At 33.9% G+C, this 15,992-nt stretch overlaps 2 protein-coding genes and 1 pseudogene across 2 annotated transcripts; 2 read left to right on the top strand and 1 right to left on the bottom strand.

The window, feature by feature from the left end:
• Positions 1-3,411: 3,411 nt before the first annotated feature.
• LOC21408576 (heavy metal-associated isoprenylated plant protein 37) lies at positions 3,412-6,567 on the bottom strand. Its single transcript, XM_010098474.2, has 4 exons — positions 6,056-6,567; positions 5,779-5,854; positions 3,898-4,996; positions 3,412-3,741 (listed from the first exon to the last, which is right to left on the bottom strand). The coding sequence occupies exons 1-4, from the start codon at positions 6,092-6,094 to the stop codon at positions 3,738-3,740; spliced, it is 1,218 nt and encodes a 405-aa protein (XP_010096776.1). The 5' UTR covers positions 6,095-6,567; the 3' UTR covers positions 3,412-3,737.
• Positions 6,568-12,220: 5,653 nt separating this feature from the next.
• LOC112091651 lies at positions 12,221-12,724 on the top strand. Its single transcript, XM_024165814.1, has one exon. It carries the CDS (start codon positions 12,221-12,223, stop codon positions 12,722-12,724), a length of 504 nt encoding a protein of 167 aa, XP_024021582.1.
• An 18-nt stretch (positions 12,725-12,742) lies between these two features.
• On the top strand, positions 12,743-15,219 carry LOC112091650 (annotated as a pseudogene).
• The last annotated feature ends 773 nt before the right edge of the window (positions 15,220-15,992 follow it).

The following is a 15,992-nucleotide window of genomic DNA, read 5'->3' as shown; positions in this document are numbered from 1 at the left end:
AACATCTAATATTCTCTTAGCCATCTCCATGTCAATACCTTATCTTTCATTATAGCAAGTTATCTTTGACTTTTCTTTAACCAAGTTAAATTTCAAGTTCCAATTCTCATGTGCAACTCAAGCTTCATTGTATAGCTCACGTGAATATATATATATATATATATATATATAAGTCATTCAACTATCCTAACAATAATCGGATGAAGCCAAGAATTTAAATCTGAAAATAACTTGATCTTCATGCAAGCTTTATCTCCCATTTAAATTCAAATAACCAATGCCTTATCTTTATTTCTCTAATTATCAACCAATGTCTTATCTTCTTTTGACCAAGTCTTTATTTTTATCTCTTCAAATCTCAACTCAATAAAATCTGTAACTTTAACTTCAAATCTGATTCGAATTCTTCTTCCGCAATCTGAAATCTTCTTGAACCTATTTTTTGAATTTTTATAAGATTGTCAATAAATTGCCAACTAATAAAAATACCTAACACTATTCACTCAACTCTAGAGCACAGAAAGAAAATCATAGATGTAATTGGTTAAATTTTTGTTATATAACTCCTTATTCCCCATCTTTCCAAACCCCCTCCCAGTTTGCGTAAACACAAGACCGTAAAGTTGCCTTACCAATTATTGCTTAATTTTGCTAAAACCTAGCATGTGAATTGCTTTTCAACATCAGTTTACCAAACTATACCCAAACTTAAGCCATTAAGAAATGGATCAACAATAATATTATATTATAAGAATAGAAAGGTAAATAGCATATATGTTTTTGAAGTAAATAAAATATTTTAGGGTAAATAAATTACTTACGCTGAATATTCATTGATTAATAAATTATGAGAAAATTAACTAAATGGTTGTTTTTTGACCACCTTTCTTATGAATGGCTGAAGTTTTATCCTTTAACACATGGTTGAAATATTTTTATTTTAGGAAAATTATCGTTTTTCTACTGTAGTCCATCAGTGATTAATCTACGTCAATAAGTTATTGACTCACAGTTAATTAGTGATTGATCATGGTCAATCAATAATTGATCGATTCATTATTAATTTTTCTAATGGTTTATCGTAAATAAACAGTAATTTTTTATTAAAATTAATCAATTACAAATTGATATTAGTTAATTATTAATTGATGTTAATTAACAATAAAGAATCATCGTGTTAATCAGTGATAAACTAAAATTAATGAGTAATAGACTGCTAAATCAATCAATGATAGACTAGTCAATCACTGATTGACCATTAAATTAATCAGGCCTCGTTCATTTCACCGATTCGAGTTTTTAGTTTTAGGTTTCTACAGTAAAAAGCTCTCAGAAAATATCACATCTAACTTTTTCTGCTACAGTGAAAAGCTATCAGAAAATGTCACATCTCAACTCAAATTAAAAACTCAAATCTGCGAAGTGAACGAAGCCTCAATGATAGATTGATTAACTCAGCCAACGATTGACCATTGAGTTAATTAAAAAAAATGGCCATTTTGCTAGTTTTATAAAACTTTGGCCATTATCCTATAAATTATTTACACGTAGTAAATTACTATTTACTAGTAAATTGCTATGTGTTTCAATCGTTTTAAAATTATGTTATTTACTTAAAAGGTTTCAAAAATGTATCATCTACGACAATTACTATATTTTAATGCTTCTCTTTATGTGTGGGCCTAGACCAAACAAAGTACGCAGCATGTCCAACCAAAGGAGGAGGGAAGAATGCAAAGGCAACGCGGAAAACAACTAGAAATATCATTTAAGATGATAAAAAATATTATTTATGTTACTTCACTCAAAAATAAATAACCGTTATTTAAGTAATAAAAAGAAAATAAAAAGTTATAATGACATCAAATTATTTATAATACCATAAATTATAGACTTTTACAAAACCATAATAAATTAGGGAGAAAGAGGAAAATATGCCAATACTTGAGATAAATTAAAATTAATAGGTCAATAGTTTACATAAGTTAATAAATAGACTAAATTACTGTTTTTGTCCATAACTTGTCTGGTTATGAACCATAACTTGACAAGTTATTGTCCATAATTCACAGTTTTTATCCATAACTTGTCTGGTTATAAACCATAACTTATCTGGTTATGAACCATAACCTGACAAGTTATGACCTATTAATTTTTATAACTAAAAATTGACCTATATACTATTTTAAGCTTTTCATATTGACGTATTTTCTACTATTTCCGAATAAACTATGTACCGCAAAATAGACAATGTGATGGGCCGATCATGGATAATTTGTGATAATAGGCCCACATACGACATGGTACTAAATTGCAAATAGAGGAATTTAAACACAAAACCACATGCTTAATATTATATCATGTTAGTTTACTATCTATTAAGTCAATAATAAAATTATATTCTAACATTAAGCATATTTAATTACAACACAAATTTAAAGAGGTAAAATTTTTAATTTTTAATTTTTTGGAGAGGGCTTTGTTCAATTTTTTTAGAGATATTCTTATATAACTATAGGTAAAAAATGAAAAGAAAAAGAAATGAGGGGGCTCCCTCCCTGCACATTATATCAATATCAAATGCATAATAGGGTTGTTCTATTGTTGCCTAGTTCACGTCACTAAAACTACTAGTTGTTTTATTCTGCAATTCCAACATTTTATTCAAAAACCTTTCCTGTTATTTTATTCTGCGATTCTAACCTTCTTGGTCTCTGAATATCATCATTAATTTTTACTATTGTGGCAGTATGCTTCCACGCATTCTATCATCAGTTTTACAACTAGAACATAAACTTACTTCTCCCATTATTATACTTATGTACCCCGCAAAGTTCGAACTAAAGCTTTGACTAACTTTATGAACATCAATTGCATCATTATAACTTGCAAAAAATATGTCAAACTAAGGCCTAGATTCATTATAAGTCTGACACTGCTTAATTAGTCCATATCCTACTAATCTTTTGATCTACATTTCCTACTAACTTTTCTTCAAATACCGTACTCAGAAACTTAATTAAACTCGGCAACTTGCAACGTTTAACAACTTCACATAAAAGCACAACTGACAAAGGAGCGCATGCAGTGGTTTCGTGGTCCTCCTGTCGGCATCAAATTGACAAACACACACACACACGAGAAATTATATACAAATATATATATATATATATACACAGACACATGCGTGCACGTGCAAGTCACGTGATCCTATCTATCTACCTAACGCTCACATAACAAGGCCCATGGCATTGTCAACCAACCCAGCACAGCAAACAAAGCTTTGCTTCATAAATCCCTCTGCACAGTGTCATCATGTCTCTGAACACAGTACAGTAACCAATGCCAACTTGTCTCTTATATGCCAATAATTTACAACTCGGGGAAAAAAAGTAATGATAACAAGAGAAATCCAAAATTGACCATTACCCACTTCACTAGAAACCAAACTTTCAAATACACACATTATACATTAATTATTTACTACGACAACTACTACTACTAGTATTGTGGATCACAACCCACAATTTTTTTTCAGTCCATATCCTCAGACACATTAAAAAAACGAAGTTGGACAGAACTGAACTCCAACAAAAAATAAAAATAAAAATAAAAATAAAAATAAAACCCATCATCATCATCTTCTTGTTCTTAATCATCTTCTTGTTCTTACTAAAGTCTTTAACACAACTACACAGTACAAACACACATAAAACATAAGTGACATGATATTATGATTACATAATTGAGCAGCCAAAAATAAAAATAAAAATAAAAATAAAACCCATCATCATCATCTTCTTGTTCTTAATCATCTTCTTGTTCTTACTAAAGTCTTTAACACAACTACACAGTACAAACACACATAAAACATAAGTGACATGATATTATGATTACATAATTGAGCAGCCATTTGAGTTCTCATCACTGAACATATGGGCTGCAGAGCTATCACTGGCGTAGTTAGGTTCAGGATATGATGATGGGTATGGAGGAGCTGGGTAATAGGGATTGTGGTTATAGTAATAGCCTGTGCTTGGAGGGATAAATGGGGACCTCTGATACATCACTTGTGGCGGCTGCTGCTGCTGCTGCATCATGGCATGCCTAGCTTGCATGTTCATCATGTTTGACGATGGATGGTTGTAGCCATTCATGTTCATCATCATGGATGATGATGTTGGAGGGCATTGTTGACCTGTGGCCATGACATTAGGGAGATTTGATGAGGATAATGGGAATCCATTGTTGGGTTGATGAAATTGGATTCCTCCGAGATTATTGGGATTAGCAGCTGCAGAGTTTGATGAGAGATTGTTGGAACCATTTCCATGGAAACCAGCCAAGTTCATCATTGTGTTGAGGTCATTTGATCTTCTGATTTCATTAAGATTATTCCCAAGTTGACCATTTCCAAACTGAGGATGATGATTGTTCCCTAGCTTAAGAGCAGCCATGGTCTTCTGATCAATCATCCCATTTGGATGAGAACCAGCTTTCATTCCCATGTTCTGATTTGGCTGTACTTTTTTCCCATTTTGGCCATTGTTGTTGTTAATCTTCACAACATTTGGACCCCCTTTCTTTGCCTCACTTGCTTCCATGGCTGCTTGTTGTTGTTGCCTAAGCAACCCAAGTTGGTTAACTTTCTCCCTAATAAACCTGAGCTCATCATCTTCTTCATCTTCTTCGTCTTCATCATCAAATTCATCATCTTCCCCACAGCCGAATGGGGCAAACTTGTGGTGTTGTTGGTTCTTGAAGGCCTCAAGACCCTTCATCAAATTCAATCCTTGCTTCTGTTGGTTCCCTTTGTTGTTGTTCTTGTCATCTTTGATGCAGTTGTTCTTTTGCTTCTGGTTTTGGTTGGGCTTGTGAGACCAGAGTTCAGCATGTTTGCCAGCTCTAACCAGTTTCTTGATCAAAGTTTCAGAGTCAACATTACCTGAGACTGTGACTTTTTGCTGGTCTGAATCAATGTTTACTAAGTAAACACCTGAAGTGCAAATCCAGAAATAAATTTATGAACACCAACGTTGGAAAAATCAGAATATTCGAAAAAACTTTGTTTAAGACAATTGGTGACATATTCTTTAGATTTATGGAAAAGGCCAATACCAAAAACAAGTAGTGAGCACTCTGATTGGAAAGTCAGGACAAAGTAAAAGACATTGTTAAAAGACATGTAACACATTCTTCAGATTTATACGCCTGAGGATAAAAACATATATCAAGACAAATTTGTAATTATTTGCAAATACTGTGTTCTAGCATTTTAATTGTTATGGAAAAGGCCAATACCAAAAACAAGTAGTGAACACTCTGATTGGAAAGTCAGGACAAAGTAAAAGACATTGTTAAAGACATGTAACACATTCTTCAGATTTATACGTCTGAGGATAAAAACATATATCAAGACAAATTTGTAATTATTTGCAAATACTGTGTTCTAGCATTTTAATTGTTGTGGTAGATTGATCACAGTAAAACCACTTGAAAAATGTTCTTTTCTTTTACCATTTTTACATCTAGAAGAATTGTCAAAAAGATGAAAAAATAATGTTCAAATAAACTCAGGAAGCCTAAAAAGGCAATTTTGATCTTTTTAATGGCATTCAACATCAAAGATTGGAACTTTTCATTTTCTTTAATGAAAAAGTGCACAAGAAAGAAATAAGAGAGAAGCAAGTAAAATGTGAAAAGGTTTACATAAGTAACACAGAGAAGACGAGATTCACATCTAAAAAGATGAGAAGGAAAAGTGAGGAGTTTAAGCACCTTCAATTCTCTGAAGGAGCTTCTTCACTTTCTGCTTGCACCCATCACAATGTATGTTCACTCTAAGAACACATGTCTGTAGAAAAAAAAAAACAAAAAAAAAGGAAGCAACAAAAGAAAACAACCAAACAAGAGAAAAGGAAGAATCTTCAGGAAAAGAATAAAACTACCAAACTTTGCTGTTTGCAAAAGGGAGAAAAAAAAAAGAGAGAGATAGAAACATAACATAATAATACTCTAAAGAACGACAAGAAAGGAGTTTAAGAGAAAGAAAGACCTGGATCTTCAGGAGCTTAAAGTCTTCTTCTTTAGTCATTTCTTCAGTGCTGTTTAAATGGAATGAATGGAAACCTTCTCTCTTTTTCTCACTTCCCTATCTATCTATCTATCTGCTAGAAAGGAAAGAAAATAACACCTGAGCCAAGTTGTGTAGATGGGGTAAAATGGGATTTGATTTTTTTTGCCTCAGTTTGCTATTTCTACAACTAACAAAACTTGTAGATTATATCTCTTCTTTCTTTCTCTCTTATGCTTTTCTTTAATAATTAATTACTTAGACTACTATATACTATTCTGTTCTTTCTTCCTCTTGCTCCTCAGCACTCAAGAAAAGCAAATAAAAAAAAGGGTGCACATGAGATTTGAGTGTTGAGCTTTGAATATGAAAATGTGAAGTTTGAAACGGGAAAAAGTAGACACAACAATAAGAAACAAGAACACAAATGCCAAGACAAATGTGCAGAAAAACCCACCACCAGAAAGGAGAAGACGCAGTTGTGAGTGGAGAGAGAGAGAGGGAAATAAAAAATGGAGAGGAAAAGTCAGAGGAAAGGGGGATTTATAAAGAGTAAAATGTGGGAGGTAGAGAGTGAAAGAAAGAGAAGTGAGTCAGTGATGTGCTGAATTTATTTCATAATTTAAATTATAATTTGTAATTTATTATAATATTTTGTTTATAAAAAATATATATAAATTAAAAATAATTTTAAATTTATAAATCAAATATTCACGAGTCAGTGAGGAAGGTTTTTTTTTGCCTTTTTTCTTTTTTTTTTTCTTTTTTCGGTTTAGTCTGATTCTGAAATGATGTGATTTAACGTTAAATACGGAGGAGGGAGTGAGGGAGAAAAACAATAAAAAGAAAGAACAGCGACTTGACAGGCCGACTTCTATCTCTGTCCTCTTTGTCACACGAACCAACAACCCCCTCTCCTTCCATTTCTCGTGACATTTTCTATTATGTTTTTGGGAGTTTATCTGCGTAACCCAAAAAATATACTACTGATCATTTTTTATTTTTTAATCACGAGATTTGTATCAAATTTTTAATCTCTCGTGATTTTAAATAGATTTAACAGTTAAAAATTAATCAGATGTAAAAAAATCTACCTAAAAAAGTCCATATATTTTTCTACCACAAAAATATTTTCAAATTGGATTAGTCCATATGAAGTCGTCTTTAAAAAATAAATAAATTACACTTAAAATAGTTGTGCTAACTCGGCTCATCTTGATCTTCAGGCTTAAGGGTTGGTGGGTCTTCTTTTCTTATTTTAAGACCGGCTCAGACCAATCTAAAAACTCTTTTCAATTTATTGTGATTAGGTCGGACGGTCTAAACTTTCACATTTGATATGGTTTAACACATCACACTAAAGTATTATTGTTAATCACTTAATAATCTTACGAGTTTTTAAATGTTAAATTTGATTAAAATAATATTAAAATTAAAAATGTGAAACTAAAAAATTCTATACAAATTTTCAGTTTGTTTGGTAAGGGGATTCGAACCATGATTTGAATCATAGTTCATAGTTCGCTACAGTGTTTTCTATCACAAAAAATACACGTAAATCAAAAATAATTTTGAATCATGGTTCTGAATCCATGAACCAAACGTTCACTTTATTATCAGAATTGAGAAATATGAATAAAAATAGGATGTTGTGTGTTTTCAAAAGTTTAATTGTATTGGTATCTTTTAGATTTAAAAAAATATGTGAAAATGGATGTAGTTTGATTAAAATCTTTAATAGTTAAGAGAATAACTATGTGATATTCAGAAATTTTATTCTCCACCCAATATATTTCTCTAACACAGTTTAATATGGCTAGGAGAAAATTACAAATTCTATCCTTTTAAATACATGACTTAATAAAAGTACTTATTTTAAAAAAATTTCATCCCTTAATTAATTTTTATTTAAAAGATAGAAATACATGAACTAATATTAAAAAATAAAAATAAAAGATGTTTTATTTCAAGACATATTTTTAAAAATTGTGCGTATGCTTGCATTCCCAAAGATGCACGGTTGGTGTGTTTCTTCCCGTGTAAAATGACCTTCTTCCATTTTTTATGAAGAAGGGGGCAATATGCTAGAATGACTATCCAACAAAGTGAAATTAGCAAAATGACTTTCTTCATTTTTTATGAAGAATGACCACCTAATCATTCTTTGTAAAAAGTGGTCATTTTACAAATAAAAATTTTTAAAAAGTTATTTCACTAATAAAACTTTTCTATTGAGTTTTTTTTACAAAGCCCTCTGAAGAATGACACCTAATCATTCTTTGTAAAACGTGATTATTTTACAAATAAAAATTTTTAAAAAATTATTTTACTAATAAAACTTTTCTATTGAGTTATTTTTACAAAGCCCTCTATATATTATTAACATTCATGTTCGTTTATTCTCTTTCTAGAGAAACGGGCTCCTTTTCTCAGCAAAGAGATTGGCGTAGTTACACTTACAAGAGAGGGAGACCATAGAGATGTTAGCATTTATTTTGCGAGAGCTTCTCTTCTAATGTACAAGAGTGGAGACTTAACTTTGGTCAGAAGAAAAAGACTTTTTCCATGCTTGCAAAACACAAATTGTATCAATATCATTGGGGCTTCTTCTCTCTAAAGAATTTCACATTCACCAATCACCATATGTATGATTTTCTCAATTATCTTGTATAAAGAATGAACACTATGTGACCTCAAAAAAATATAACACGTTTAGTTCACGCGTTTAAAGTCGTGATTCTGATTTATTGACGATAATTTTACGAGATAACCATTAATGAAAAATTTTAAAATTTAAATTCTTTAGAAAAGGAAAATAATGCAGTAAAATTAGAATCATATTTTCAAATACATTTACCAAATGGGCCCATAATGTCCTATAGTCAAAAGTGCAATTATATTAGTCGTTTTTTATTTTTTGTTTTCGTTTTCTTCTTTCTCGAGCAGAGAGAGAAAGAGACATTAAAAGGTTTTTTTATACTGAAAATAATCTATTGATAAAACTACCAAATGCATTTTCAAAAAGAATTTATGTCTGAGATTGAAAACGTTTTCATTTCTATTTTCATACAAAAAATAAAATCATTTTAGAACGAATTCTAAATGCACCCATAATTTTCTAGTGGTGGAATTTGCCTGTTTATACCTTTCTAAACAAAGATGTGTTAAGTTAATCGATCTATACTTATCCCTTGATTAGCTTATCTAGAACTTAGCCCTTAAGTTTAAATAAATGAACATTATGGATGATTTCTCCATGATTTTAGGAATTTAATCCTTGCACATTTAATTGAAGCTTTTTGATAATCAACTGGACTACCAACTTGATTTGATAATCTTATGCAGGTTGAGTATGATATAATCGTGAAGACATACGTCAAAGGTCATATTATCACCACCTTGATCACCTTTGTGGTCACAGAACAAATCAAAATTTCGACTATAGAAACTTTTTTTTTCCAACTGCTGATGTTTTAACCGTTTGATTAATTTTTCAACTGTCAAATCTATGAATGTCTATATTAAAGCACAACATATAATTGCCTACAATTATTATAAATTAGACTATTAAAAAAGTACATACAGTGATTAAAATAACAATATTTACTAATAGTGAAACAAGAATCCTTACTAGGAAAGTTCCCAAAAGTAAATACTCTTAACGATAGACTAAAATTTTCAACTATCAAATTTTCATCATGTTCATTTTAATTATTTTATTTTACTAAACAAATGTAATTGATGGCTCATGACTGTATCTTATTTGTATTTTTTAATGCCTTATCAGGATAATTTTTAGCAATAAAAAATAAAATATAGTGTTAATTTTTCATAATTGTGAGAGATTATTATTATTTTTCTTGTATCGTTTGCTCATTTATATCCAATCCCATTAAAAAAAAGGAACTTCGAGAGAAGCCATGAATTGGGAATGAATATGGGTTCGTTTGGTATGAGAGTTCAAATCATGATGATTCTAGTTTTGATTTTGGAACCAGAAACATGATTCATAATTTTAGGTCCAAATCATGGTTCTGAAACCATAACCATAACCAGGAGTTTGAACCACCCAACACTAAGGGGGTGGGTGATTTTAGAATCAATGGTGATTCATGGTTTAAAACATCACATCAGGATTCATACTTTGAATCAGAACCATCCAAACCAAACACTGATTATGGGTGAGTCAAATCAGAATCACTTTTTACTTTTTAGAAACAAACACTGGTTTGAACTCAGAATCATGATTCCGGGTTCATAATCTTTATACCAAACAACCACTATATTTTACCCTCAAACTCACAAACCTGCAAATCCTAATTGTAATGAGAGCAAGCCAAACACGATTCTTCAGGGGAGTCCAACTTTGAGTAGTTATGCGTGACATGTTTCTAGGTCGAGTACAAGCTAGTGGTCCCAACCCCTTTTTAACTAATAATAAAATATTATAAACACAAGTTCTTCAAATCCGTTACGAGATGGGTTTCCCCACTCTGCCTCCTAGTAATTGGTTTGTGTTGAATTGGACGGGTTGTAGGTAGAGTTACAAGTTTAGGTTGGGCTAAATGGAGCGGTCTAAAACCCATCACTATTGGTCTACTTCCGGCACGCTTGAGCATTCAGGTCCGGTCGATAGTCTAGGCCCAAAAGTATTTTCTTGTCAATCTAACTTTTTTAATTTTTAAATTTACTTTATAAAGGCCTGACCTAAGCATGGCTTGCCGGGCTTTAGGGCCTAGTAGGGGTGAAAGTTTGGACCGGATCAAACAGGCTGGCCCGAAGGCCTGACATTGTTGGCTCGGTCCCGACCTAGACTCAAGCTTTAGGGCTGGGCTAGGCGACCTGATGAGTTGAATATGTGTCTACATTTGTGTTTTCCCAACTCATTATTTTGTGAGTTTTTAGGAGTTATTTATGTGTTTTCAATTTATTTTGTAGGTTTGTTTCAGTTGGAGTCCATTGGTGATTTTTAGGAATTTTTAGAGCAAAATTGAAGAATGGGCGCTGCCATGGCGCCAAAAACAAGTTCTCCAGTACTACAAACTTGAGAGCAAAGCGCCTAGGAGCCATAAAGTCGAGCCATGGCGCTACGGAGAAGAAAATCGTAAATCGTAAATTTGCCGAGCAGCGCCATGGCGCCCAGGGACAGAGCCATGGCGCCACTTCAAATTTCTGAAGGCCTGTGTTATGACGCCGCAGCGCCATTGAAGCGAAACCACGGCGCCAGTTCGGGATTTTCATGTTTTAATCTCTAAATAATTACCAAAAGTACCATTACGACCCGGAACCTATAAATAGGAATTTTTAGACTCAATTAGGTGAGGCTGAGACTTCGAAAAGAGAAAGGAGAACTTTTCTACTACAGAGGAGAAGACGAATCACCCGGGAACGGAATTCTACTTCAATTCGTCAAAATATTTTCTTCTCTTCTCATGTTTAAGAATATTGTTAAGATGTTTTATCTTTTCATTATGTTCTAAGTTTCCTATTCTAGGGCTACGATGTAGCCGGATCATGATGTTTTGAATTATGTTATCATATCAATCGAAGAATTATTCTTCCTAGTTGAGTTTTCATCACTGTTCTTAATGCTTCTAATTAATTGACCACTAATTGGATGATTAGTTAATTCATAATGAAACCGGAAGGAGATTTATATTTTTTGATCATTGTGTTGAATTCCATTGATTGCATGTAAGATAGGGATATACTTGCATGGTTGGTGTGGTTGCTACATGGAAATCCATAAAACTTAATGACTCTTTAATTGTTTAAAATTCACATAGGAATATAGTGGGTTAGCAATTAAGGGGGGTTTTGATGTAACTCGGAAGGGAGCATCGATTAATTTAGGGATTTTCGACTGTCAATTAAGGAGAATAATTTAAGATTGATTAGATAGATAATTCAAGACGGAATGGTTTGGTGAAATCGGAAACCCTAGAGCTTGTTAATATTGAATTCTGATAATTACTTAAATTGTTTAGTTTTATTTATATAAAAATTCTCACTTGCTTGTTTCATTCAAATAAAGTTAGTATTGATACAATTTTGGTAATTAATATTATTCAGTCCTCGTGGGACGATACTCGTTTCTACGAACTTTACTACTTGATATGATAACGTGCACTTGCGTTTGCGAAGTTTATGAAGGAAATCCATTTGCGAAAGTTAGATAAGCAATTTTCTAAATTTCTTGATGTGTTTAAGAAATTGCATATTAACATTCCATTTGCGGATGCTCTGGAACAAATGCCCAGCTACGTGAAGTTTATGAAGGAAATCCTTTCCAACAAAAGAAAACTGGAGGAGTATGAGACAGTTGCACTTACTGAAGAGTGCAGTGCTATATTGCAGAAGAAGTTGCCAACTAAGCTAAAAGACCCCGGGAGTTTCACTATACCGTGCACCATCGGAAACTCATTCTTTGACAAAGCCCTATGTGATCTGAGGGCTAGCATCAACTTAATGGCTCTATCCGTTTATCGGAAGTTAGGTTTGGGGGAAGCGAAACCGACAACAATTTCTCTACAATTAGCAGATAGGTCAATTAAGTATCCAAGGGGAATCATCGAGGATGTTTTAGTAAAAGTGGACAAGTTCATCTTCCCGGCCGATTTCATTGTTCTTGATATAGAGGAAGACCAATAAATCCCAATTATTCTTGGTATGCCGTTCTTAGCCACTGGGAGAACTCTTATTGATGTGCAGAAAGGGCAACTTATCCTAAGATTTCAAGAAGAACAGGTAACTTTTAATGTTTTAAAGGTGATGAAGTACCCAGATGACGCAGAAATTTGCTTGAAGGTGGACATTGTCGACGATTGTGTTAAGAAAGTTTTTCAAGTTAACTACCTCGTCGAGCCACTTGAAGCTTGTCTCGTTGGATCTGTTGACATCAATAATCCAGAGATTGAGGATGCATTAATCGTTTGGAAGCTACACCACCAGTTTTCTTCAAGAAGCCATTTGAAGAGCTTGGAAAAGGTAATCCTAGACCTTTACCATCTATTGAGAAGCCGTCTATCCTAGATCTTAAACCATTGCCTTCACATCTAAGGTATGCTTTCTTGGGAGAATCCCCTACTCTTCCTGTTATTATTTCTGCCATTTTAAATGAAGAACATGAGGATAAACTCTTAAGGGTGCTGAGAGAACACAAAACTGCATTGGGGTGGTCTATAGCTGACATCAAGGGAATTAGCCCATCTATTTGTATGCATAAAATCTTGATGGAGGAAAGCTACAAACCATCCATTGAACACCAACGCAGGTTGAACCCGAACATGAAGGAGGTGGTGAGAGCAGAAGTACTGAAGCTTTTAGATGCAGGTATCATCTATCCTATTTCTGATAGCCCATGGGTTAGTCCTGTACAGGTTGTTCCCAAGAAATGAGGGATGACGGTCGTTGAAAATGAGAATAATGAGTTAATCCCAACAAGAACAGTTACCGGGTGGAGGGTGTGTATCGATTACAGGAAGCTCAACAAGGCCACTAGAAAGGATCATTTTACTTTACCCTTCATTAATCAAATGTTAGACATGTTAGCTGGCCATGCTTATTACTGTTTTCTCGATGGGTATTCCGGTTATAATCAAATTACCATAGCACCAGAAGATCAAGAAAAGACAACCTTTACGTGCCCATATGGTACTTTTGCCTTCCGACGGATGCCTTTTGGCCTTTGCAATGCGCCGGTGACTTTCCAGCGGTGTATGATGGCAATTTTCTCTGATATGGTAGAGTGCTTTATTGAGGTATTTATGGATGACTTCTCAGTTTTTGGATCTTCTTTTGATTCTTGTTTGGCCAATCTTGCTTTTGTGTTAAAATGATGTGAAGAGACCAATTTAATCCTAAATTGGGAGAAGTGCCATTTTATGGTGCAAAAGGGTATTGTTCTTGGCCACCGGGTATCTGCTAAGGGAATTGAAGTTGATCGGGCTAAGATCGAGACTATTGAGAAGCTACCGCCACCTACATCGACTAAGGGTGTGAGAAGTTTTCTAGGCCACGCCGGGTTTTATCGCCGCTTCATCAAGGACTTTTCGAAGATTACAACCTCTGATTATGGCGGTCATTTTGGAGCAAATAAGACGGCAACAAAGATACTACAATCTGGTTTCTTTTGGCCAACATTGTTCAAAGATGCTCAAGCTTATGTTATGGCATGTGATCGATGCCAACGGACCGGGAACATCTCTCACCCATATGAGATGCCACTCAATAACATTTTGGAGGTTGAGCTATTCAATGTGTGGGGTATTGATTTCATGGGACCATTTCCCCCGTCATACAACAATCATTACATTCTTGTGGCGGTTGACTATGTTTCCAAATGGGTTGAAGCAGTAGCTCTACCAACAAATGATTCCAAGGTGGTGATGAACTTTCTACGAAAGAATATTTTCACCTGCTTTGGAACTCCGAGGGCAATCATTAATCATGAAGGTAAGCATTTCTGCAACAAACAACTTGAAGCTCTTTTGGCTAAGTATGGAGTCACGCATAAAGTTGCAATGGCATACCACCCTTAAACAAGTGGTCAAGTTGAAATCTCTAATCGGGAATTGAAGTGGATTTTGGAAAAAACGATGAGTAGTTCACGAAAGGATTGGTCTAGAAAGCTCGATGATGCGCTTTGGGCCTACCGCACAGCTTTTAAGACACCGATCGGTATGTCACCCTACCGGTTGATGTTTGGAAAGGCATGTCATTTGCCAGTAGAGTTGGAACATAAGGCGGTTTGGGCAATTAAAAAGCTTAATTTTGATCTACAAGCCGCTGGTGAAAAGAGACTGCTGCAGTTAAATGAGATGGACGAATTTCGTCAAGGAGCTTATGAAAATGCCAAGTTGTATAAAGAGCGCACCAAAAAGTGGCATGACAAGCACATCATCCAACGAGAGTTCCTTCCGGGCCAAAAGGTGTTATTGTTTAATTCGCACTTGCGGCTCTTTCCAGGAAAACTTCGCTCACGGTGGAGCGGACCCTTCACAGTGGTACAAGTTTTTCCTCACGGATTTGTTGAAGTTCAAGATGCAGAGAGAAGATTCAAAGTGAATGGGCAACGACTTAAGGCATATATTGAGGGTGGAATGGATTTTTCAAAATATTCCATCATCCTCTCTAATCCGAGTTGAAGTATTTTTGAGACAGTCAGGCTGAAGACTATAAAATAAGCGCTTTCGAATACCCTCAAACTCAAACATTTGCTTGTCCTCAAGCAAAAGAAAAGAAAGAAAAAGAAAACACAAATCAAGTACTAACACACAAACAAAAAAGTGTGAGTTTTGTATCGAGTCAACAACTGTGCATGTATCTCCAAAGCCACATAATGCTCTAAGCTCAAAAGAAATGCAAACACTGAGATTATCTAGAATTTCAACATCAAGCATCAATTTCACTTCACTCAAGACTCTCAAAGTGTAAGTGTGTGCACAATCAATCTCAATCAACCAAATAAAATCCGGATAGGCCTATGTGCCAAGGAGACTATGAGTGATATCTTAATAAGAACTACCATAGGCCTATTTTTCGTGTCACTCTTCACTAATAAAGGTTCACTTGTCATTGAAGATCAAAAGGACTTTTGAGGGTTGTAATGTATGGCTAGGGTAAAAGGTGGATGAGATTAGAATTTTTAGGCTCAAATCACCCTAGGCATGTATCACAACTCATGGATCTCACATGATTTCCAGGAAAAGAAAAAAAAATATTTTACCAACTCTTCATTTCATCATACTGGCTTTCAATCGAACCCAAAAAGAAATAAATACCACAAAATTTTGAGAAATAAAGACCACACCCCCAAACTCAAAATCAACATTGTCCCCAATGTTGTAAAGAAATGGAAATGGTAACTCAATTCCTCATCCGATTAACTCTTATTATTTTTTTTCTTTACTATTTTTTT

This window comes from Morus notabilis, unplaced genomic scaffold (assembly GCF_000414095.1).
Source record: "Morus notabilis unplaced genomic scaffold, ASM41409v2 Scaffold451, whole genome shotgun sequence".
Lineage (NCBI taxonomy): Eukaryota > Viridiplantae > Streptophyta > Magnoliopsida > Rosales > Moraceae > Morus > Morus notabilis.
The sequence above is the reverse complement of the archived record's forward strand: the minus strand, read 5'-3'. Positions and strand labels throughout refer to the sequence as shown.